The sequence below is a fragment of the Xenopus laevis genome, chromosome 6L (genome assembly GCF_017654675.1).
Source record: "Xenopus laevis strain J_2021 chromosome 6L, Xenopus_laevis_v10.1, whole genome shotgun sequence".
NCBI lineage: Eukaryota > Metazoa > Chordata > Amphibia > Anura > Pipidae > Xenopus > Xenopus laevis.
In genome coordinates, this window is record NC_054381.1 from 153,660,252 (window position 1) to 153,685,638 (window position 25,387).

The 25,387-nt window shown below is 39.3% G+C and overlaps 1 protein-coding gene across 1 annotated transcript in view; it reads right to left on the reverse strand.

The window, feature by feature from the left end:
- adcy8.L (adenylate cyclase 8 (brain) L homeolog) overlaps positions 1–24,847 on the reverse strand; it is a 189,580-nt gene extending 164,733 nt beyond the window's left edge. Inside the window, exon 1 of the mRNA XM_018268263.2 lies at positions 22,877–24,847. Within this exon, the coding sequence (XP_018123752.1) occupies positions 22,877–23,800 (924 nt within the window). The 5' untranslated portion in view covers positions 23,801–24,847. The remainder of the gene's footprint in view (positions 1–22,876) is intronic.
- Positions 24,848–25,387: the final 540 nt, after the last annotated feature.

Here is a 25,387-nt window from a genome sequence, read left to right on the forward strand (position 1 = left end):
CAGTTAAAGGGGATGCTCACATTGTTTTGCACATTTTTGCACATTGAAAGAAGTCATTCTAAGCAACTTTCCAATATAGTTTCACTAAAAAAAAAAATCAACGACCAACCCTTGTAGACACAACTGTGAAATCCTACAACATGGCTGCCGTTATTAAAGGAGTCCTTATCCTGAAAACTATTTTTTGTAGAATGAGACAAACACAATTCTAAGCAACTTTTCAATATACTTTCATTAAAAAAAAAATCAGCGACCGACCCTTGTAGACACCACTGTGGAATCCTAAAACAACATGGCTACCGTTTCCCTTTTTTTAAAGGAGTCCTTATCCTGAAAACTATTTTTTGTAGAATGTGACAAACACAACTTTTCAATATACTTTCACTAAAAAAAAAATCAGCGACCAGCCCTTGTAGACACCACTGTGGAATCCTAAAACAACATGGCTGCCGTGTACCTTTATTAAAGGAGTCCTTATCCTGAAAAATATTTTTTGTAGAATGAGACAAACGCAATTCTAAGCAACTTTTAAATATACTTTCATTAAAAAAAAATCAGCGACCAACCCATGTAGACACCACTGTGGAATCCTAAAACAACATGGCTGCCGTGTACCTTTATTAAAGTGGTCCTTAACCTGAAAACTATTTTTTGCAGAATGAGACAAAATGCAATTCTAAGCAACTACAGATGAAGCCACTTGGATTTGTGAGATAAATGCGTCATGACTCATGGTTAATTGAAGAAACTGCGTTATCTAAAGTCATCTTAACTCATTTAATGCATTTAACCTTTCCATTAGCATACCAAAGCACCATTGTGAACAATGGTGAATGCCTTAATTAGATGGGATGTTGTGACGCAGTTTTCTGTGTTAAATGAGATAAATGGGATATCTGTGTTTAGTTATTCTGTGTCAAACAGACAAACCAAAGTGGCTGCATCTGTATACATATTGTAAAGATTTTCAATGCCCCTCCCTTTTAAAGACCCCAGTTTAGAAGTGTGGGATCCTAGAACAATATGTCTGCCGCATACCTCACTTAAAGGGGTCCTCCACCCAAAAGCTATTTTTTGCACAAAGACACAAAATGTAATTCTAAGCAACTTTCTGCTGTGCATATAGTAAAAATTTTCATCATGGCTGCCACATACAGTACCCCACTTAAAGGGATCCCCCACCTAAAAAATGGTTTTTTTTTAATGGAAGAAGATGTGATTGTAAGCCAGTCTGCAATTAACATTAATTAAAAATGTAAATGGAAGACTCAGTTAAAGACCCCAGTCTAAAAGTTTGGTTCCTAGAACAACAAGGCTGTAGCTTTTCTCATTTAAAGGCGTCCTACACCCAAGCTTTTGCAGTATGAGTAAAATCATCATTTATAGCAACTTTCCAATATTATTTAGTAAAAGTTTTAAATAGGGACATCCTTTAAAAGACACGACCTAAAGGCACAGAACAACATGGCCACCATTTATGTCTACATTTATCAGCCAAACCCACTGTGTAATGTGATCTGTGATATTTGGACGTCTATATTTTTTATGTATTTCTCCCAGTTTTTAGGGGCCAAACAAAATGCGGGCAGGTCAACATGGACAAATATGACCAGTTTTAGACCTTGCACATGGCCTGCAAACCTCCATTTATAAAAGTCCTTCATTCAAAGTCGAAATATACCTATTTATTAGCTATCAATGCTTAAGTTCTTAAAAGGGACAGAATTTGCTTTGACTACTATAAAATGCTTTGAGCCCTCGGGAGGAAAAAGCTGTAGAAACCACATATGTACCTTTATAATCTTTTGGGAAAAGCCTGCATTTATGGAAAGCACAATACAACAAGAGAATAATAAATCCCAGCAGACACACTAAAACCAAAAGAATTAATAAGTGTCTTTAGTAAGTAGAAAGGTCAAATCAATTATCGTTAACTAGGCTGATATAATAAAGATGGCTGTCATACGGCGGCACTGGGGTCAGCACAGAAAATACCACATATAAAGGACAAGACGCCAATTATGCAAAGGGAGGAAGAATTTCTAATCCAAAATCGTCTCTTGAAAGGAGAAAACCGTGCCATTGATAAAGATTAAGAAACCAATCACCATCAATAGCAACATAAAGGATTGTTCTTTCTTTTCTACTGTACAATTGCGGCTTCAGAGAATAATAAGGTTAGGAACAATTACCAGCCGTAATAGTCGCCAAGGACAATAACGAGTGCAGTAAACAGACACTAAGGTAACATAAGCAAGAGTCATCAGACCGCGTTAACAGTACAGCGGGTATTGGCATGGCTGTAAAGGATATTATATCTCTGAAAAGAAATAGGAAACACAAGAGTATTGTCACGGTCTCCATATCCTCTCTGAAGGCTTTGGCTCAGGTTTAATGAATCACAATAAAGACCACCCCCTACTACCAGCCTTGGAGAAACGGAAAAGCATGAAGGTGTAGAATCTTCTATCCACATTCATTCCTTCTCTTCTTCTCGTCTTACTTACAGTCATTTACATGGGACTGAGCTGCCATATTGCTTGCTTAGGATGGGCATTTCTCCAAAGAACAGGAAGAGAGAAACCATTACAGTTCATGTGCTACGTATGTAAAGCATGGAACATAATACATATATATGTACAGGTATGGGAACTGTTATCCAGAATGATGGGGACCTAGGTTTTTCAGGATAAGGGGCAGGCATGGATTTCCTTCTTCTGCTCCCCTGGGCTGCCAGGTCCTTGTGCCCGCCTGATTTCACACGTGCCCATTGTTCCCCCCCAATGAGTGTGCGCACATGCAACAGATAGCTGGATTCCTGGGGAGTTGTGGCTCCCTAGAATGCCGCCCCTGAAATTTTGCCGCCTATTTGTGGCCTCACCACAAATCCGGGCCTGATAAGGGGTCTTTGCGTAATTTGGATTTCTATACATTTCCTTAATAACCCAATCCTCCTGTAAGGATAAATTAAATCCCAGTTGGGATGAAGTACAAGATATTGTTTTATTATTACAGAGAAAAAGGAAATCATTTTAAAATATATGGATTATTTAATTAAAATGGAGCCTATGGGAGATGACCTTCCAGTAATTCTGAGCCTTTTGGGTAACTGAATGTAGAATAAGGTTCACACTCATCTCCACACAAGGTCATAATGTCCAACCATCAATCAACCCAATACAGGCTGTACTCCAATAATACAAGGACTTCTCACTATTTAGGGACACCCTCTTCTCAAAGAGATATATCTCTTCTCCCTGATGGGTTTCAAGTAGGGATGCACCGAATCCACTGGAATCCTGCTGGAAAAGGCTGAATCCTGGCCGAATCCCAAACCGAATCAAGGATCCAGTGCATCCCTACTTTCAAGCTGAAGTATTACCAATGTTCTATCTAACGCACAAACTTAGAGTATCAATTTTGTAGTGCAGCTGCTGGACTCTTTGGGGCATAGTGCAAAAAATCAGGGGCAAAGAAAAAAAGGATTTTGCCTACAAAGTACCTTGCCCTGTGGAGTTGCACCTGTACCTATAAGAGAATGCTGCATCTGTCATGAAAGGGGCATGGACATTGGTTTTTGACATAGAGTACTGTGCTGAACCAATTTTTTAAGCCTGGACCAAACCCGGACATTTTTAACTGCTTGGACCTCATACCTGACCTACAACTGCCTTATCAGCAACCCAATCTTCAACCCACTGAAGTGCTGTTACTGCAAAATGGAAGTGACATCATCAGAAGTGGGAAGAGGTAGAAAAAAGTCTATAAAATTGGTTAAAGGAGTAAAATATAAATAATATAAATAGTAGAAAATTAGAACTATAGATAAGACCCGCAACCCAACATGTCACCCAAAGATCTGCATCTATACCTACACCCAAAAATCAAAATTGTGCTGTAAACACCTTTCACTATACAGTATGTGCCCAAAAGGCAATGCAAAAATTGAGCTTAGCACACCTAAACGAATGGGAGCATCATTTATACCCCTCAATGTGCCAGAACCCTGGGGGTTCAATAATGAGTCAAGAGTTTGATCCTTAAACCAGAACTTTAGCCCTCGTGCCTTAATAACCTTCACCACTCCTGCAATATTTTGCCTACTGCGCCACCGTAGTACTTAGTAGTGAGTTCTGTGGCTCTGAACAATAAATTTGGGAAAAGACCAAAAAGAAACAAACCAGAACACAAGGCCGAGGACCCTACTAATGCCACCATCAAAGCTACATAACAACTACATAGAAGGTAGGCCACACTTGCTCCCTAGTGAAAATAATAGGCCACACTGGTAAACTGATTGTTAAAGGAAAACTATACACTCCAAACAATGTAGGCCTCTATTAAAATATATTGCATAAAACAGCTCATATGTAAAACCCTGCTTCATGTAATTAAACCATTTTCATAATAATATACTTTTTTAGTAGCATATGCTGTTGGGTAATCATAAATAGAAAATGGCCATTTTAATAAATAAGGGCCATCCTGGGATTTTATGATTCACGGTGCAACAAACAAACCATACATGTTAGGTCACATGAGCCAATTAACAGACAGAGTTGTGTCTTTTGCTTCCACACTTCTTCCTGTTTCAGCTGCAGTATTTCTGGTCAGTTGATCTCTTCCTGTTACAGTTAGAGCTGCATAATTTCTGGTCAGGTGATCTCTGAGGCGGCACACAGACCATCACAAAATGGTGGTTCAAGGCCAGAGATGTAAAAGGGCAATATTTACTTAAATATATATTCCAGTTTGGTAAGATTATTTCATATGCCACTTATAAAATCTATAAATCTGTTGCCTGGTGCAAACTGCCGGAGGGGAATAAGAGGCCATTGCAACTTGCACGCAATTCACCATAGCAGATGCACTGACTTTGGTCAGCACACAAATGGTGGCACATGCTATTTTGCAGCTATTTTGGATGCTATTACAGTAGTAAACACATTGATATTCTGCACGTTACCCTATGCACAGCTTTAGTAAATAAACCCTTATATAGAGTGTATTACGATGTATCCAGCATTACTGTACCTTACATCATATGAAAGCCTTCACTTAGCCATGACAACCTGCAGCGTGGTGCATAACTCTGCACTGTGGCCCCCAGATACAATAGATAGATCCACTCCCCGGGGGGCAATTCTAGATTTAGGCTTTGCCTAATCAGATGTGTGAGTACTAAGCTAGAGGGAAATCACAGATGTGCTGGTGAGGAGAGCAATCGATGTTTATATATATGTAGCTGATGTCTCCAGGGGGCTCTAAGTGGTGCTTTATGTAGCTCTGCAGTGCACTGATGCAACTCCTGCCATACAGTCTGCATACAAAATAGGGAATGGAAACAGAGGTTTAACTGAATGTTGACGGGTCAGGATGATTGAAAGCACTGGTGCATCAGTCCCATCCCTACGCAGATGTACAAAGAGCAGATCAGCCGGGAGAATCATAAATATGCTGATATCTTGAATGATGCGTTACACATGGAAAAGTTAACACTCGATTGTGCACTATATAAGGCAAACAGATGTTTCTAAACTGTGTGGGTGGCCCCTATAAGGGAACTCACAGCAAGGCCTCTGGGTCCCAGCCCAAAACCTAACTAGAGGGAGGTCTTAAGGTGGCCAAAGACGCACAGATAATATCGTAAGGAAATAAATTTTCGTACGGTATTCGGTGCGTGTATGGTGGGAAAAGAGCCAACTGAAATCGACAGTAGACTTGGATATCGGTCGGCTCATCGATTGGGCTGGACTGAAAATTTTAATTGGGTGCCTTTGAAGGCACCCAAACATTGGCCATAATTAGTGCTGAATCATCAGATACAGGTAGAATTCTATTGTTTCTATTTTGTATATCTGACAATTCAGCTCTACACTTGTGTATTAAAATGAACGATCTTTCTTGGAAACATCTTTTCCAAGAAAGATCGTAATTGTTACATCTATGGCCACCTTAAAGAGTGTGTTATTGATCTCCATAGTATGACATTTAAAGGTTTATCTGAACACCATGAGCTCTGCCACTGATCTACTGTAGCTAGCTCTTACCTGGAGCCACACTTGGAGATATAGTCATTGATGTGGCCCCCTACCTAAAAGTGTTAGTTAGGGTCAAATAGCTGTCCAATATGTTCAATGTCTGTGTGACATGGAAAATGAGTAATTAAGCGGCAGCTGATTTTACTATAATATAATGGTGAAATTACCGGGGTTGCAGGTGGTGAGGGCAGAGAAGGAGAAGGGGAAGATATTCCTGAAGGCACACATGCATCTGGAGGTTGGGGGGCCATCTCCAGAGTGGAAGGGGACAGTTTGAAAGGAGGGGGCATCTTTAGGGTGGAAGGGGACAGTTTGGAGGGTGGACGCATCCCCAGGGTGGGAGAGGACAGTTTGAAGGGTGGGGCCATCCCCAGGGTAGAAGGGGCCAGTTTGGAGGGTTGGGGACCAACCCCATGGGTAGAAGGGGTCAGTTTGAAGGGTGGGGGCAATCCCCAGGGTGGAAGGGGCCAGTTTAGAGGGTGGGGGCCATCCCCAGGGTAGAAGGGGCCAGTCTGGAGGGTGGAGGGCCAACCCCAGGATAGAAGAGGTCAGTTTGAAGGGTGGGGGCCATCCCAAAGAGTGGAAGGAGCCAGTTTGGAGGGGGGCGCATAAATTACACCACTGCTAAAATATTTAAAAACAGGCACCACTAAGATAAAATAATACTTCCACAATCCTGCCCCCTTTCAGGTAAGCCCTTCCGTTATGGTGTCTGCAGCTGAAATAGATTAGCAGAATAGATTAAGATGAACCCTTTCCAGTTCATCAGAAGCATTGGAATGTTTTGATTCTCCCCAAAGGAATTCATTTATATAGAGAAGGTTCCTAAGAGGGGACCCTAAAGAGGCAAACTGTACGTTGCACATGGATCTGGGTCGGCTGCATTCATTATTCCCTAACAGAAAAGGCCAGAACAAAAGCATTCTTCTATTAAATGTGTGGGTGTAAATTTGCTATTAGCCACACTTGGTGCTTCTGTGTGTAACGTGATGAGAAGGGAATTCAAGGAAACAAAGCACAAAGGAGATTCCAGTGTAAAAATAAAATGGCTCAGTTTATAGTTTCTGCAATTTCACACACACAATTGCTACATAGTTGCATTTATGAACTCACTGGATAAAAAGCTTATGATGGACATGGATGAATTGATGAAATTTTTGAAAAATGCCTTTGTTTTAAAGAAAACTAAAGCTCAACAAGGAAATAGGCAACAAATACTGCACCTTACATTTGGAGTTTCTCTAACAGTCTACCACCAAAGCCATTTAGCAGTAAAGATCTGTGTCTCCAAAGATGCCCCAGTAGCTCCCCATCTTCTTTTCTGCTGATTCACTGCACATGCTCTGTGCTGCTGTCACTTACTGAGCTTAGGGACCCACTCACAATATACAGTACACATAGAATAGAAATGTCACAATATAAGGCTGATTAGTAATTAATTCTGCTTCAATTTACATGGCAACGCAGAAACCAGTGCATTTTGCATCAGAATTGATTAATACTAGCCCTGAAGCATCAGCTTCTATGAAAAAGGAAAACATGATCTGGTAGCTGCTAAGCTTCACTTCTTAGTAGCAGCCCAGAGCCCACTGATCATGTGCAGTATCGTTGAAACACAAAAGATGCCTAACAATATCCAAGATGGCGAGCTACTGGGGCAACTTCAGACTTGGATTTATAAACCGGATGCCCCTAGGCTGGATCCACTCATGGTTGCGTCCGTGCTTCTGTGCCTTCTCTGTCCTCTTCCCTCTCTCTTTTTCGTCCCCTTCCCTTCCAAATCTGCTTCCCTTGCATTCCCTGTCCACTTCCTCACTCTGTCCCCGTCCACCTTCCCTTCCCACTGTGTCCCCCTTCCTAATCCACTTCTCCTGCTTTCCCTATCCACTTCCCTCCCTCTGTCCGTGTCCCCTTCCCTTCCTTGTCCGCATCCCCCTCCCCTTCCGTGTCCCCCTTCCCAATCCACTTCCCCTGCCTTCCCTGTTCACTTCCCTCTCTCTATCCGTGTCCCATCTTCGTCCCGTTTCTTGTGTGAGTGCATATGAACAAATCTTTAGTGCTGGTCATTTGGGAAGTACAGTAAGTTCAATTTATAGAATACTGCTTTTGACTATTAAACTCTAGTAGACATTCCTAAATCGAATAGCACACAGGATGATTCACCCTAAAAGCACATTAGAGAGATTTGGGGTTGACACCAGTATATCCCATTCAATTCTAGGGAAGGCAGCAGGGAGAGTTTGAGGCACTTTTGCACCGGCTAAAAAATAACAACATCTATCATTATTCTGAAAATGTAATAGAAAAACATCTGCTGGTTTACCAGAGGATCCTCGCCGCCTTCTATATTAATATATGAGTTGGGATAAAAATAGATTATCCAGAAAAATTCTTTCAAACTACAATTCCCAGACAGTAGAAACTATAAAAAAATGTAAATAAATTCTGAAAGGGTGTTACTGCAAAAATTCATTACATGATTATGTGATTAATTTACTTCTGTACTTATAAATGACATCAAGTGCTTTACAAATTCACTTAAAGGGGCCATTCCTTATTTGAGCCTGTAATTAGATTCTTGATAGATCACATAAAGCGTAGTTAACAGTTTAAAGACAAATCGGTAGTTTTACATTAATGGAATTTGTAAATTGATTAATTGGAAATATGTAAAATGACAGAAATGAAGTGCAAAAGTGTTGAATTCCTCTAAAGCTGGCCAAAGGCGTACCAGTAACACGATTAGATTTTCTGACGCATAAGTTGCCTGGACATTTCAACACGTTTACTTGTTCAGTGGATTTTGGCTGAATCAAATCCAAACCCCTAATTTGCAATTTAAAAAAAAAGGTTTCATGTGAGAACAAAATATTTTTTGCATTCCCTTGTCCAGAAATTTTGTGAAAATGCAGTCATTTTTTTAAAGGTTTTGCGCACTTTTAAAAAGTCATAAATGGTTTCATCATGATTGGATCAATGCATGGGAAAAAGAAAAGTCCCAAGTTGCATTTTCCATGCATTTTAAGCAAGTTGAAAAATTAAATGTAAAATAAATGTAAAAACTAAGGCTGGCACAATATTGCAGAGTAAAATTGGTCATCTTCAACAGGGGTGCACTGAATCCACTATTTTAGGAATCGGCCAAACCCCAAATCATTCAAAAAAGAGTCTACCGAATACTGAACTGAATCTGAATCTTAATTTGAATATGCAAAAGGGAAACAAAGGATGAAAGAGAACAATACTGGGTTAAAAAATTGTAAACTTCTTTGATCATATGACGACAAGTCACATGATTTTTAGGATTTGGATAAGGTTCGACCAGGCACTTGGAATCAGCCTTTTTCAGCAGTATTTGGCCAAATCAAATCCTGGATACGGTGCATCCCTAGTTTTCAACTTGAATCCTACAGATGCACTTACCATCATCTTGACAGGATTTGCATAACCGAAATGTTTTTTCCGTTACTCTTTCTTAATAAATTGAGCAAAATTGTGAAATTATGTTATTTTACACAATGTTACAGTAAAATGGTTCACAAAACCACAGTCGTATTTGTCTATTTTTGATAAATCAACCCAGCAGGGTTTTTAATTTATTTAGAATATCATTTATAAGAAAACTTTTTCTACAATTTATTCCTATATAAAATAATAGCCTTGATCCAGAACAGTATTTAAATATTTCAGTTGGGAATGAAAACTTCTGTCAACGGTATGATCCGTGCAATATGGAGACTGGTGGTAATGTCAGGGGAGGGGCTATGACACGGCTATCGGCCATTGGACGATCGCCAAGTCAATCTGGGGAATCCTTTAGTCATTAGCCCATGACTAAGTACCATGTATGTACGAAACACGTAGGGTCTATGGAGATGCATTTATACTTTTAATTATGATTAATAAATACGCTTTTTAACTTGTACTTTTGGCCCTGTGGATGCTTCTGAGTGCCGGATAGCCCTATCTTTTTGCTCTGTATATCGGTTTGCCGCTTCCTGAAGCTGGGGTTCTGGGGCTGGTGCACCTGGATCACATGATCAACTTGGTAAGCTATTTACCTTTTAATTCTAGAGCACCACTCATTTTTTGTTGTAACCCTAGACATGCACCTACCATTTCATTTTCCTATGGGTGCCAGTGTGCCCATGCACCATGATCAACAAAGTAAAGTGAACATGACAGCCCTCCAGCGAATAAAATGTCTTTATTTAGCAGTTTAGGGCACAAAGTAGCAAAGTTTCAAGCCTACGTGTCTTTTTGTTAAGTTGACAAAAACCATATAGGCTTGAAATGTTGCTCCTCTGTGCCCTAAATTGCTGAATAATTGCATTTTATTCACTGGAGTGCTGTCATGTGGACTTTTCAAATGGATCCCTTTGGAAATTCAAGTTAACATTTCTTGGTCAATCCTTCTGAATTATAAATCCTTTATAAAATAAAGCAGCAAAAATGAAAAACAAAAAACAAAACCCAATGCCTGGGCAGTGTGACCTAAGACAAATTATGAAATATGAAACAGCTGCTCTTTAGCAATTTTTCTACTGTTACAATTTTTTAAACACGCACACATTTATTATTTAGGTATTCTATTCTATTTTTAGACTTGGCGGCGGAACACAAAAGGCTGAGAAATGAACCCTGGCAACACGAATGAAGGGAAAAACAATGTCTGAAATAACACTTGGAAATGGAATGCAAATAGATGGCAAATAACTCAAGAACTGTGTCAAATATTTAAGATGCTTCCATTCATTTGGACAAAGGGCTCCCAAATAGTAAAGTAAAGGAGCTCAGAGCTCAGTTTTTGGAGGAAAGGAATTTCCTTTGTTCTGTTTTTATCATTCCTGTTGGATTCAAAGCCTATGCTACTATGCTAGAAATGTAGTTTACACAACTCCTAAATAATAAGCCTTTCCTACATTCAGATAGAAAGTACATATTAGGGACTCCTTATCTATAGAGGTAAAGGGCCTGTTATCTAGAATGCTTGGGGCTTGGTGTTTTTTGGATAAGAGATCTTTTCATAATTTGGATCTTCATACCTTAAGTCTAGAAGAAAATCATGTAAAAATTAAATAAAGCCAATAGGCTGGTTTTGCTTCCAATAAGGATTAATTATATCTTAGTTGGGATCAAGTACAAGCTACTGTTTTATTATTATAGCGACAAAGGAAATCATTTTAAAAATTTTGATTATTTGGATAAAATGGAGAGACAGCCTTTCCGTAATTCAGAGCTTTCTAGATAGTGGGTTTCTGGAAAATGGATCCCATACATGTATTTGCATAACAGGTAACAGATGATGATTAGCTCCAAACAAAGTTTTAAGCTAGAAATGCTACACCTGGGGACATATTTAACAACGGCCAAATTTAGATTTTATGGGAGTTTATAAAAACTCGAAATTCGAAAAAAAAATAGCAAACAAAATTCATTAAAAAATTTGAATTTTTTAAATTTGGGTGAATAGGATTGACCTGCAAACTCATATCAATTAGAATTTGATTCGAGTTTTTTCACCATAAAAGTCCACGACTCCAAATTGATTTTAGGAGGTCCTCCATAGGCTAAAACAACAATTCGGAAGGTTTTAGATGGCAAATAGTCGAATTTGAATTCTTAAAGGGAAAATCTCGAATTTTTTTTTAAACTCGAATCGAATTTGGACTATTCCCTAGTTAAATTACGCTAAAATAAACTATAGATTTGAATTTAAAATTGTTTATTTTCAATTATCCTTGATAGATCTGCCCCCTTATGTTTCGGGTTTCTGTACCATCTCAAGACTCCTTCAGCAATCAAAAACTTTGCCTCTGAAGATGCCCCCTCTAGTTCCCAATATGCAACATACTAAACTAGAAGCATAATTGCATGTAACCCTTTAGTGTAGTTGTGTCTATTCCCTCTTAGTCTGGTTCCTACCAGACACCAACCCCCTTGAGTATATCCTATCTTTCCCCTATCATTATTGCCTAGCCAAGTAAGGAGATACTACTCCATATTAAAAATGGATCATTGAATAGTCTTTTGATGATTTTGATGACCAAAGTAAGTTTGCTTCCCCCACTATTGATGGCCTAATTCATAGACAGACAGATTGCTATGAAAGAAACATAAGTGTCTACATTCAAAAGAGGTGCCCACCTAATTCCAAACATTCCACATGCTTCTCCATTACCCTGAGTTATATATTGCTATTTAGCAGACAAAACATGTCACCACTGCAAACATATATGAGTGTAGGAATTCCATTTTGGAAGGATACATTTTATGCTAGAATATTGTAGCCAGAGTTATTTCAAAGTGAAACTTCGGGCTATCCTAGATCATTATCTCTGCAGCCGTCGGCCATGCTTTCCAAGGTGCAATTAGAGTGTCTCAATATAACCTTGCTGTATAACCAAGGTTGCTTGTTTATTGTGCCATACAGTTCAATTTTGCTGTAGGGGAAGTCAATTCTCTATGTGTTCTTATTGGTCAGCTGTGTAATAATCTTCCCCTTTCTGATATTCAAGGAGAAGACCAAGGGCCTCCCTTATCTCCTGGGAAATGGTACATTATTTTGTTCTAATATATCAATGATTTAGCAGTCATCAACTACACCATCAGGAAGAAGACTATTAATTGCAACCAGAAGGCAACAATTGATTGCTTCCTATCAGACGTACATTGTAGACCACAAGAGTATTGCTATGAGGTAAGGAATACTATTATGGTGTTTTAATGACTAGATCTAAATGTAAATACATAATAAAGCATGTTATTTAAAAGAGAAAAGAAAGAAATGTCTGTGCCATAAAAGAGAACCTGTTTGTACTACACAGAATCTCATTAGACCTCCTTGTGATATTAGAATTAGGGATGTGCCAAATCCATATGCAAATTAGGGGCGGGAAGGGAAATCGCGTGACTTTTTGTCACAAAACAAGGAAGTAAAAAATGTTTTTCCCTTCCCATCATATGCAAATTAGGATTCGGTTCGGTATTCGACCTAATCTTTCGCGAAGGATTCCGGGGTTCGGCCGAATTCAAAATAGTGGATTAGTCGCCCCAAAGAAGAAGCGATTTGTCACTGGGTGACTAATCTCCCGCAATAGCAGCATGTGCCCTGGCCCTTAAGGTAGGAAGATCCAAATTACGAAAAGGTCCATTATCTAGTATTCTGGATAACAGGTCCCATCTCCAGTTTGTCACGGAAAGAGTAAGTGCAATCTGTGTCCTGATACAGACAACCTTGTATTTTTTTACTTGTTAAAAAGTCATCCAAATATTTCTTGACACTATCTATTGTATCTGCCAGCTCCGATAAGCCTTTAATTAAATCATTTGCTTTTCTGTCAGCCTTGATCTTATTCACCATGAGCCATGTTATCCCATCACTCTCAATTCCATCCAAACTCCCTGAATTCCTTTCATTATGGCAAAACCTTCTGCAACCAAATAGCTAGAAGGAGACTTATTGGGCCCCCATCAACCTTCATTACAAATATTATAACTAAGTCAGTCTGGAAGAGGGAGGGTTTGGTTTCTTCTCATGTCTTATTTATTATTTAACTATATCTAGACATGCATAATATTACACGCATTATAATTTTCATTGCAGCTGCACTGACACCAAACATTATCAGTCTTATGAAAGGTTCACACAGCAGATCTATCACAAAATACTGGTAAGGGACCTTTTATCCATAATGCTGGGGGTTTCCAGATTTGGGTCTTCATACTTTCTAGTCTACTAGAAAATTATGTAAACATCAAATAAACCCAATAGGCTGATTTTGCCTCCAATAAGGATTAATTATATCTTAGTTGGGATCAAGTACAAGCGACTGTTTTATTATTACAGAGAAAAGGGAAATCGTTTTTAAAAATTTGAATTATTTGGATAAAGTGAAGTCTATGGGAGACAGCCATTCTGTAATTTGGAGCTTTCTAGATAACAAGGTTTCTGGATAACGGATCCCGGATGAGTAAACCTATAAGGGAGACGTCTTCCAATGAATAGATCTTGGGTTTGACCATTTATGATTTAGATTTGGAAGGTTAATTTTAAAAAACATTAAGAACCCTGAAAAGGTTGAATGAAGGACAAGATTACTTAAGGGACTGTACCTAAAAGGAAAGGCTCCATATACTATATTTGTTTACCTTCATTACTAAATGGCATTCATCCCAAGGACATAGAAGTGACAAGAGGAAATCCACTGAGGCTGAGTCAAGGCTACTTCATCAATTGCATGGCATTCCCTATAGACAGGGGTCTACTGCATCACAGATGAGTGGGGTGCTCACCTAGCAACATGTAACTGGCAGATGAAAGTCTAATAAACCTAAGCATTCTTTAGCACCTAAATCTACTGCTTGGCTAGACAGCAGTAGACCCAATGGTCAAAGGCAACCACAGTCCCAGGATGTCTCATATTTATGGTCTCCATCTTTCTGTTGTTATTCCCCACTCAAAATATTTGAAGAAAAATTGCATTTTATTTTATGTTCCAAGGAACCCTGACTCAAGGGCTTACTCTTTTAAATGGACTTCATATTTCCAATTGGTCATTTATCAAACTATAGAGCAAATGGACAGGCACTCAATGGAACAATCCTCCGCACAGATGTGTAACTGAAATATAGTTTATTCGGTATCCATGGCTCAGCCTTACGCATTTCGTATCAACACTGATACTTAAGCATAGGCACAACAAACAAAGCTACACAAGCCAAGCATATTTAAGGAAACAACCACCAATCGGCTATTAGGGTTAATTAACTCCTACCAATGAGAGAGATAATACAATGTGATGCAGATTACATCATAGATCCAGGCAAAATCTTGGTGCTCTCAGTTAATGAAGAGAATTCAAGACAAACACAACTTTAATCATACATTTTTATATATATATATATATATATAGATATATAATTTTTACTTTGTAAAAATGTAGAAAGCTACCTGTAGTAGAGTATGGTTATTTATCATAGGTAGAATTTTAGAGTTTTTTATACCTCAAATGAACTCCAATTATCTGAGAACTCAAATGGTTTCTTATTTAAGAAAAAACTCCAATGATAAAAACTTGATTCAGCAACTTCAAGTTGCGAAATCTAAAAACTCAAATTAATCAAGTTTTCAAAAAAAAAAAACCCTTGAATCACTCGAATTGATCATGCATTGGGGTAAAACCCTCTGAAAAAAACTCGAACATCAAGAAGGTTATTAACATCTTCAAATGGTTCAAGGGACCTCTGTCACTGACTCCTACATAACCTTGAAAGGTTTTAGATGGTGCATTTTTGGATTCAAGCTATTTCCAGGGTCGAGGTATAATAAATCTTGAAAAATTCTATTTTATTTTTTTTTCAACTGGAAAAATTTTAGTTTTTTTAACCAGAAAAATAAATTTTTGACCAAAAAAAATAACCTCAAAAACTCATAATCTGCCCCTTAGCTGCCCATTGCCTACATATGGCACAATTAATAGACAGCCCTTTGTCTGCACCAGGCTTACTTCACCTACTTTATTTGGCCTGGGCTTCCCACTCCCTAACTGCTCAGGAAAGATAATAATATCAATGGAATTAATACTCCAGCAGCTTGTATCTAGACTAATCTCTCTTCCTGCATGGTTTTATTACAAAAAGCTTCTTTCAATGAATTGACTAGCAGACCTTCCCTGATTAAGCATCCGAATGGCAAATGTGTCTGTAGGGAGTGTCTTGCTCTGTTCTTCCTACATTGATGGATGTTTGGCATTTTGTAATTTGTATTCTTGCATGAATATAATTACGTTCTCAATGTATTATTCAATACTCTGCAGTGTTGTGGAGTGATTGTTTTGAAAATTAGGGGCAAGTCCCTTTCAGAACCCCATTCTCTTAGTAGATGAGTGTAGATCAAGTCTCTTCCAGGGCTCCTTATACTCTTCCAGGGCTCCTTAGCATAAATCTTATATGCTTAAAGTATATATTACCATGCAATTGTGTGTTATGCTACATACAATAACTAGGACAGATAATAACCAGAGTAACACCTACTCAAACAACCCATGCTCTAAAAAGGTTTAGCATGTATTACTCATATGAATGGAAATGCATTTCAAAAGCTTTTCTGATGTCTAATTATCAAATGTTATTGTGTATCTCCAATAGTCTTCACAGGGCAAGATGAAGACTACGACTTTGAAGAAAACTGAAGATCGTTCTCAGATTGGTGATAATGTTTTCATTATATAGGAACAACAGGGCACTCATTTACACAATATTATATAGAACATGTATTTGTGAAGACCAATAAAAGAGATAGGTAGACAGAAGAATACTATAGATATAGATATAGAATTTATTCAATCTGCATTTACTATGATCCCTGGATGCAAATGCTAGATTATACTAAGGGATGCAAAAGCTAGCCCAATCAAAGAGGATTTGTGTCCATGGTCTTGGGGCAGAGCACAGTACCAGCTGGCTAAAGACAGCTCTTTCCGGACTACTATAAGGCAGGAGGTAAGTACAGGGCTCAGCTGTGGTCTTCACCGACAGGTATACGCTGCCATGGAGCTCTGAGTAAGACATAAGTTAACAGGGACATATGTACCTCCCCACCAACTGGACACTCAAGTCTATGTGCTTCATTTTAGAGCTATTCATAAAAGTGCCTGGAAGGGTGCAAGAAGCATGGTTGTGTGCACCTTTTCTGTACCTTGCACCCGGTCCTGCACACTGTGACCAATTTAGATCATTATAACACATATAATCAGTTTCAGCTTGCATTATCTTATCTTATATGGTTATCTTACATTATCTCATATGATCAAGTATTGATCACCAGGTACAGTGACCAAACAGCAGACCCAAACAGAGAAGACATTTTCATTCTCTTTTCATGTCTTTTAAGGCCACAGGGCACCTTGGCACAACAACTAAGTAAAGCATCTGTCTGCAACACATGGTCACATTTCCTTTAAGTAATAATTATTTTATCTCAGACCTTTGTCTATATTATAACAATTTCCATTTTGACATTTGTTAGCAACAAGATTTTAGAGTCTTAACTATAACAAAGCCTTGTTGCTTGTTTTCTTCCTATGTATATGTGACCATGTTCTGCTAGAAGGTCCTCCTCTTGTCTTTATCCAGGGCATATTGGCTCTTAAGGTGTGACTGGTAAAAACAGATGCCTCCAGTTCTCACAGCTACATGAACATTATCCAAAATCAATCACAACTTGCTTGGCAGGATAGATCTAAGATCATTCCAAACCCTACAATGCAAAGTAGAAAATATTACTACAGCAACAGTTGAAAAACAGACAAATATTAAGGAGTTGGTCCTCACCGAGCTTCAATTAATTTACAAAAAAGTAAATGTTGAGTCCACAAGCAGAGACCCTGGACTGGTGACAAAGCAGCCTACACATTTTTAAGGCATCATGCCTAAGACAAGACCTCAAAAAGCTATGGAGGCATTTTATTAAATTAGCTGCAATAGTGTGAACTAGAATGCTATATTTATTCTGCAGAATGTTTTATCATACCTGAGTTAAAAGCTCTAGAAGCTCTTTGTTTCTTTAGGATAGTAACTGACATATTGGCTTGTTGTGACATCACTTCCTGCCTGAGTTTCTAGCTCTATGCTCATATTAGGGGAGGGGGAGATGGAGAGAGGAGCAAACTGAGCATGCTCAAGCCCTAGCCCTGGAGGTTTAAGCTGAAAACAGGAAGTCTGATACAGAAGCCCATGAGTACACAATAGAAGGAAACAAATGTGGTGTTTGTTTTGACAGAGGACTCAGAGCAGTATTACTTTGAGGGTTTACTGGTGTATTTATATAGACCTTTCTGTTAAAGGTTTTCTTCTCCTTTAATGGACAAGCAAACTGGAGATGCAAAGTCATTAAGCAGCCCTTGATGATTCTAGTTCTTACTTCAGATCCCCAGGCCAATGCTCCTCTTCTTCTCAAAATGCACTGGCTTTAGCTACTTTTTTTTCTTGTCAGTGTTTTCCCCCATACTCTACCGATGCCCTGGCACTCTATACATCAACCTGTGCAAGAAGAGAGAATACTGGGGAAACAAAAGAGTATTGGTGTTCAGTACTGAGAAGAGAAGTTCCCCTGGGTGGTGCAATTTTATAAGAAGAGGAGCACGGGCTCTGGGTCTGTAGTAAACTACAAACAGTCTGGCACCCCCAGTTACTCGACCTTTTCTTGTCCTCTAAATCAACTAGGGTTGCCACCAGCCCAGAAAATAATGGATTCTCCATGTCGATGTTAATAATAGAGAAAAACAATAGAGAATAGAGAGTCCAACAGGATTGGAAGGCTGCTCATTTTCCAGGAAAGTTGGCAACCCTGAAATTATCCAAAATTAAGTTTTCACACATTTTTACGTAAAAAGGCCCCGATCATATTAACGGTTTTCTAACTACAGCATTTTATTTATTTAATTAACGTCAGGATCATATTCTGACACATATATTTGAGCACATTACAAATAATTTTTTTATTGATTCCGGAGAATTACACCCACACCTGATTTTCATATATGAAAGGAACTTGATTGAATGCATTGAACATCAATACGGCTTAATGGTACATAATAAAACGGTTTCTAATTTAAACTGCTATGTCAGCAGCGGAGTGTCATATCGGAGACAATATACACACGGCATATCTCTGCCATCTATAGCGTCTGTCATCACAAGCAGAACAGCGAGGCAGCCGTAAGGAAACGTGGAGCATACATTGCCTTCCGCTCAGAAATACAGTCTGGTGTTTGTACTACAGAGGCTTTATAGTAATGTTTTATTGGCAGATACAGGTATGGGATCTGTTATCCAGAATGCTCATGACCTGGGGTTTTCCAGATAACAGATCTTTCTGTAACTGAAATCTTCATACCTTAAGTCTACTAAAAAAATCATTAAACGTTAATTGAACCCAATTGGATTATTCTGTCTCCAATAAGGATTAATTATATCTTAGTTGAGATCAAGTACAAGGTACTGTTTTATTATTACACAGAAAAAGAAAATCACTTCTGTATAATTTGTCTATGGGAGATAGCCGTCCTGTAATTCTGGATAAAGAGTTTCAGGATAATGGATTCCATACTTGTAATGCCTGCCTTTAAAGGTACGCTATAATATCACAATTAAGTGCACCATACCCAAGCACTAATTTTACCCAGCCTGGAGCACTTGAAGGACTGTACAGGAGAGCAGAGCTGTGCTGCCTGCCCAACTTGTCATGCATTGACTGATACTCTGCTAAGCAGCACTGAGCAGTTTATAGGACAGGAAGAGGCTAATTCTAGTTCTAGACATTCATAATATATGCAATTTCCTTAACGCATGGGGCCTCAGATTTACTTGCCCCATCCACCAGACTTTGTAGAACAAACCTCCTAAATGTGCTACACCGAACACACCCTGGGATTATAGTAATCTGTCAAGACTATATGGCAGAAATGTATCCCAACCACTGAAATTATCAATGGGAGCTGTGAAGTAGTGATGAGCGGGTTAGAAATGTTTCAGCTCAAACCTGACCCTAATCCTTCACAATCATCATATAAGCCAGCCTGAAGCCCTCTTCTACTGTATGACCCGACTTCTCTCTGATGACATACTTGGATGGGATAAGTCAAAATAAGGGAGAAGTCAGCATCATTATATCTCCAAAGTAGAGAGGCCTTTGACTGGCCACCTGCCTGAATCCTCACTTGGAGCTCACTGTCTTGGCTCAAACCCACTCAACCCAGGGGTAAACCTATGGGTTTCAGGTCTATCCGTTCATCACTATGTTGAGATAACCACTAGATTTGTTCTCCCTACTGGACTGTGAACTCTTTCAGAAAGGATAAAACTCTTCAAAAAAGGGATGTGAAGATCACAATATACAGATAAGGGACAAGGGACCTCTTATACAGAATGTTCTGGACCTAGGGCCTTCCTGGTAACAGATCTTTCCATAATTTGGATCTTCATACCTTAATTATACTAGAAAAACATGTAACCATTAAATAAACCCAATAGACTGGTTCTGCTTCCAATAAGGATTAATTATATCTTAGTTGGGATCAAGTACAAGCTACTGTTTTATTAATACAGAGAAAAAGGAAATCATTTTCAAAAATGTGGATTATTTGGATAAAATGGAGTCTACGGGAGATGGCCCTTATGTAATTTGGAGCTTTCTGGATAATGGGTTTCCAGATAACAGATCCTATACCTGTACCTTTGCATCAGGCATTTCAATGATACGCAGGTCCAAAGTAAGAGTGGAAAATGTAGTGAGGGGGAGCCCCATACGCACCAAGGTAAATTAACTGTTTTACATGATTAATTGACATCAGCAAAGGCAATATGACAAATCATAGCTTCAGCAAGGTGACAGGGCCCACAACCCTGATTGAACATTGCTCACGCAACTTCTAACCCCCTTGACATAACCATTGCAAATGATTTCAGTCCTCCAATCAGTCTGCTGTGTTGTTACTGCCATCGCTGACCTGAGCAACTCTAATTCATTTTTGTCCATTCGAGAGAAGTAAAATACGAAAGGAAATCATTGAAAAAACAGATGCAAGTCTACTAAAAATATTTTCTAGGGCATTCAGAAATTGATTGAAAGGTAAACCTTCCCATTAATGCCCTGTGTTTTTATAGGGTATCCTCAGTGGCAAAGGCTTTGAGTTTCTGGAATCTTATTTAATATTATTAATTGGGGATGAACTTCCAGCACCCACCAGTGGCTGATGATCTGCCATGAATTGAGTAAAAGCATGAGCAGTTGGCACATATTGCCCATTATATGGGCCCCTCTGATGCCCTCTAGCCCTCTGTCCTAGCTTAATAGTTGCCTTCCCTGGCACAATGATTTTCCCTTATCTCTGAAATGACAAATACTCTAAACATCAATAAATACGCATTCATATCAGACTATAAACATGGAATGAATACAGTATAGATTAGGCACTGTATATAAAACACACTCACAAAAAGGCATTTCCATTATAGTACAGGTATGGGACCTGTTATCCAGAGTGCTTCGGACCTGGGGTTTTCTGGATATCGGATCTTTCCATAATTTGGATCCTCATCCCTTAAGTCTATTAGAAAATAATTTAAACATTACATAAACACAATAGGCTGGTTTTGCTTCCAATAAGGATTAATTATATCTTAGTTGGGATAAAGTACAAGCTACTGTTTTATTATTACAGAGAAAAGGAAAGTCATTTTTAAAAATCTGGATTATTTGATTATAATGGAGTATATGGGAGATAGCCTTTACAAAATTCAGAGCTTTCTGGATAACAGGTTTCCGAATAACGGATCCCATACCTGTGCTAGTTACCAGAATGATTAATGCCACAGCCAAATCAAGCATTAAAGACTGTAAATGTTTCCTTCATTCAGTGATAACTTTACCTTAAGCCCTATGCATAAATCGATTCATAAGAACATTTTTCCTGTACAGTAAATGTATCCGGCACTGCTGCCTGCACCGCTTTCACTAATTCAGCAGAATCATTCTTGAACGTACGGTATTATTGAATTTATCCTTTTCTGACTTCACCATTCAGCGCTGCTCACTGAACGTCATTCCTTTGTCGCCTGCTCCCGTCGGAAACATTCAAACATTTAGTTTAGTTACTGTAAAATCACCAGGGAGATTGTAACATGTAATTATTGCACAGATTATGTGAATGTACTCACAGTATGGGCACTATCAATAAGCCAAGCTTTTAATGATCCATTGTTTTGCTAATGGAGTGTTTACTAGCGAAGGCCTTGCACAGCTTAGGTGAAAACACTCAGCAAGAATGTAGGAATCTCAAGAATGAGCGGGGTATAGAAGCCTCATATGGACGCCCAGCACAAGTTTCTTGCCTTTATCTCTATTTAGAAGAGGGAATGTTTACTATAACAGCATTGCATGCACCAGTAGAGGGAGCCCAGACGAGGATTTGTTTATAGTAAGAAAACAATACAATGCGTTCAGCACCACAAAATACTGGAGAGCGCCCATTCATCATCCATAGACTGGTGGATCCGACAAGGAATTCAGGGCAAGAGAGTAATTATTACCAATCATCCCTATCTATTCATTTACCAGCTATAGAATTCAGCATCATGGGAACAGCAGTTGCAACACAATGATCTTTATACTCCGTGTGTGTGTGTGATGTTATGGATCTTGCAGATAGAGGATAAGTAGTAAATAGGTACTCTTAATGGACAGATATGGGTAGATTGGCAAAAAAGTAGACACATGAAAGACAGACATAAATAGATTTTGATAGCGGTATAGATAGATAGATAGATAGAAGCTATATAGAAGATATATATATATAGATAGATAGATAGATAGATTGATAGATAGATAGCTAGATAGATAGATAGATAGATAGATAGATAGATAGATAGATGATAGATAAAAGACAAAGTATGTATTTAGGGTTGTCATGGGAAAAAACACATCAAATGGAATTAAGAGCTACAGTACAGTATGTGATTAATATGAGTAAAAATCAGTCTCCCCACAGAAGGCATTTGGAATCCCGCTGCACAAAATGACATAAAGACTTTGGTCTGGCACTAAGATAAAGGAGCGGGTGGACAATTTCCATCAGTATCCTGAGATTCCTGCGAGTCATTGATAAAAGTCCTGCTAATCTATTTCGTGCAAGACAAATCTGCTATTCTGTGTGTGAGGGAAGAGTTCAGAAAGAACCCCTATGTTTCAGTAGAGGGATAGTAAAACAGATGTGTGTGCAGAGAGATAACTTTACAAGACATTAGGAACACCATATCTTAAGCATGAGAGGTACCTGGTTTATGGAAGTTACTGCAAGCCTTGGTATTACCAACTGCATCACAATTTGTAGAAGGGAGGTGACCAATCCAGCCAAGATAGCCCAGGTCAGGGGCAATGGAAGCATGCTGTAGGTAGCAAAAAGTGTGAAGAGTACATAACCAATACCGTCCCCTAAAAGGCCATATCCGAGCCCTGCTGCTAGTATCTGAGTGGCCATGGCTATCCAGGTCACAACACCACTGAGCTGGAGATAGGTATAGGATGTGGTGTCCTTCCTGACAACTACTAAGGCACATATCACCACTTCAATTCCAGTAAAGAACCCCAGCAGAATGCCTTTGATTGGGTCCATGGGAGCAGAGGCCAAGGTGAGATGAAGAATCAGTAAAGTGAGTTTGGTCAAAACATCAAGAATGTTCATGACCACTTCAGATTTTCTCCGTTGGCCCAGAAAATATCGCTGATAGAGTCTCTCCAGATCTCTAGATTTAAAGGAATTTCTCAGTGTTGGGAAAATGACTCCTCTGTAGGTGTAGCCCCAGTTCAAAAAGAAATCTGAATTGCTAGGGGCACAATCTAAATGAAGGAAGCCCAAGTCGCTGCTTGTCCTCTCTGGGAAGACTTTAGTGCCCCCATTGTTATGCCTGTCCCCACCAGTAAGTTTGCCTATAGATTGCCTGTTGGCATGGTGTGTATAGGAATCATCTGAAGAAAGGGTTTTGGCGCTGCTTTGTTCGGTAATAAACCTCTGCTCCGTGATATGTCTCACAGCAGTCTGCCAGAGAAGTCTCTTAGGTCTCGTGCCACTGTTAATGGTCGGGGTCTTGTTGATGGTGTAAAGTTCATCAGTGGCACTGGAGCACCTCACCTCAGACAACTCCATGGTTGATCTGTAGATTTCTTGCTGTTTTCTTCTTTGAAGTTTACTGAAATACATCTGTGGTCATTTTATCAGCCAACCTGATTGGCTGCTCACGGTCTTGTGCTTTGCTCTGAGTTTCTTCTCTTTTGTTCTCTGCAACACGTTGACATTTGATTCATGAATCTTCGTACAGCGTTTCATTTCCCCCAAACACTTGCAGGGTCGAAAGCACGCAGGCAGCAGACATTAAGTCCATTCATATTTAAAAACTGTCCTCTGGAATCTCCTAAAGGGCAATCGAGTGTCCGCTTGTAATTTAGAAAGCAACATCACATCTTCAGGATCTCCAAAGCAGCTTTGGAAACCCAAGGTTGCAGGTCGGGAACGACTATCCTTGCCTTTTGCCAAATTGGGATCATGGCAGCTGCCACGTTAAAATAAGAATCATGCAGGCAATAACTTGATTAAGGACAAACCGTGTTTATATCATTGACCTTGGTATAAATTGCAAGCACCTTAAGTGCTCCAGAAGCGATCAAGGTCTTTCTTAAGGTCATTAAGTAATAAGAGGAGCTGGGAAATATCGCAATAATTCCATTCCTTATCATATATCCCATATATGTTATAGAGAATAATGCAAGGAAAAGTTATATGCAGCGCTAGAGCGATCCTATACGGCAGGGTATATACATATTTACAGTTACTGACCAGATGATTGGATTGTTGCTTGACTTGCAGAAGCCAAATCCATCACAGGTCGCTGAAAATCAGCAGGAGAAGATTGCCTAAATCCCATCCTGGTCAAGGACTTGAGTGAGCAGCTGTCACCATTCATTAAACTTCCAGCAATCCCTGTTGTGTCAGATGAGAGATGGGGACGTGCAGATTTCCTTGAGGTTCATCAGCTCCAGCTCATCACTTCTGCTGTAGGGAAGAACTTCTCTGCTGCTTCAATTGATCAGTTCTAGTGATAATCCATTGCTGCTCTCCTCCCTCTGGCTGTGAATTCAGGCTCTAGTCTAAAGCTGTGTGTGTGTGTGTGATTTCTCTAGGCTCCTTGTCTGTGAGCTGTTCATGCACTGAGAGCAGAAAGGGGAGTGAGGCTCATGGCTTTGCCTGCACCCAGCCAAGTCAGTATGTAGCCAGCCTTAGTGGGAGGGGCTTAGTGATGAGCAAGAACTGGCGGTGCTGCTGGGTCCTAAGTGCTGAGAAGCTGTTGCTGTCCGAGGTGCTGAACTGCTATTTAACGCATTCACCAGCAGCAAAATGATGGGGCATTTGCAGAAATAATTTTTGCAGCTTTCAAGTGCCCTGCTGTGCCCTGGTGGGTGATATTCTGAAATGTTATAGACATCACTGGGGTTAAAGGGAACATACAGTGTTAATGAAGGCTGGGCTTTTCTGTACTGAAAAAAATCGGAACAGGGCTCCACAATATTTATTAGAAGGAATATAACAGCGTGTTTCCCAGTGATGCTGATTCCTGTATTCCGGCAGTCAGGCAAAGAGTTGACGAGTGAAACCCAGGACAGCAGAGAGAAGTTCACATTCCAGGCTGCAGAGACACAGAATGGAAAGTTCTCACATAAGAAAGTATAATAAAGATGGGAAGGTTTCCGATATCTGATCCCCATTGTAAGCAGCAGTCCTGCCCTGCTTTAT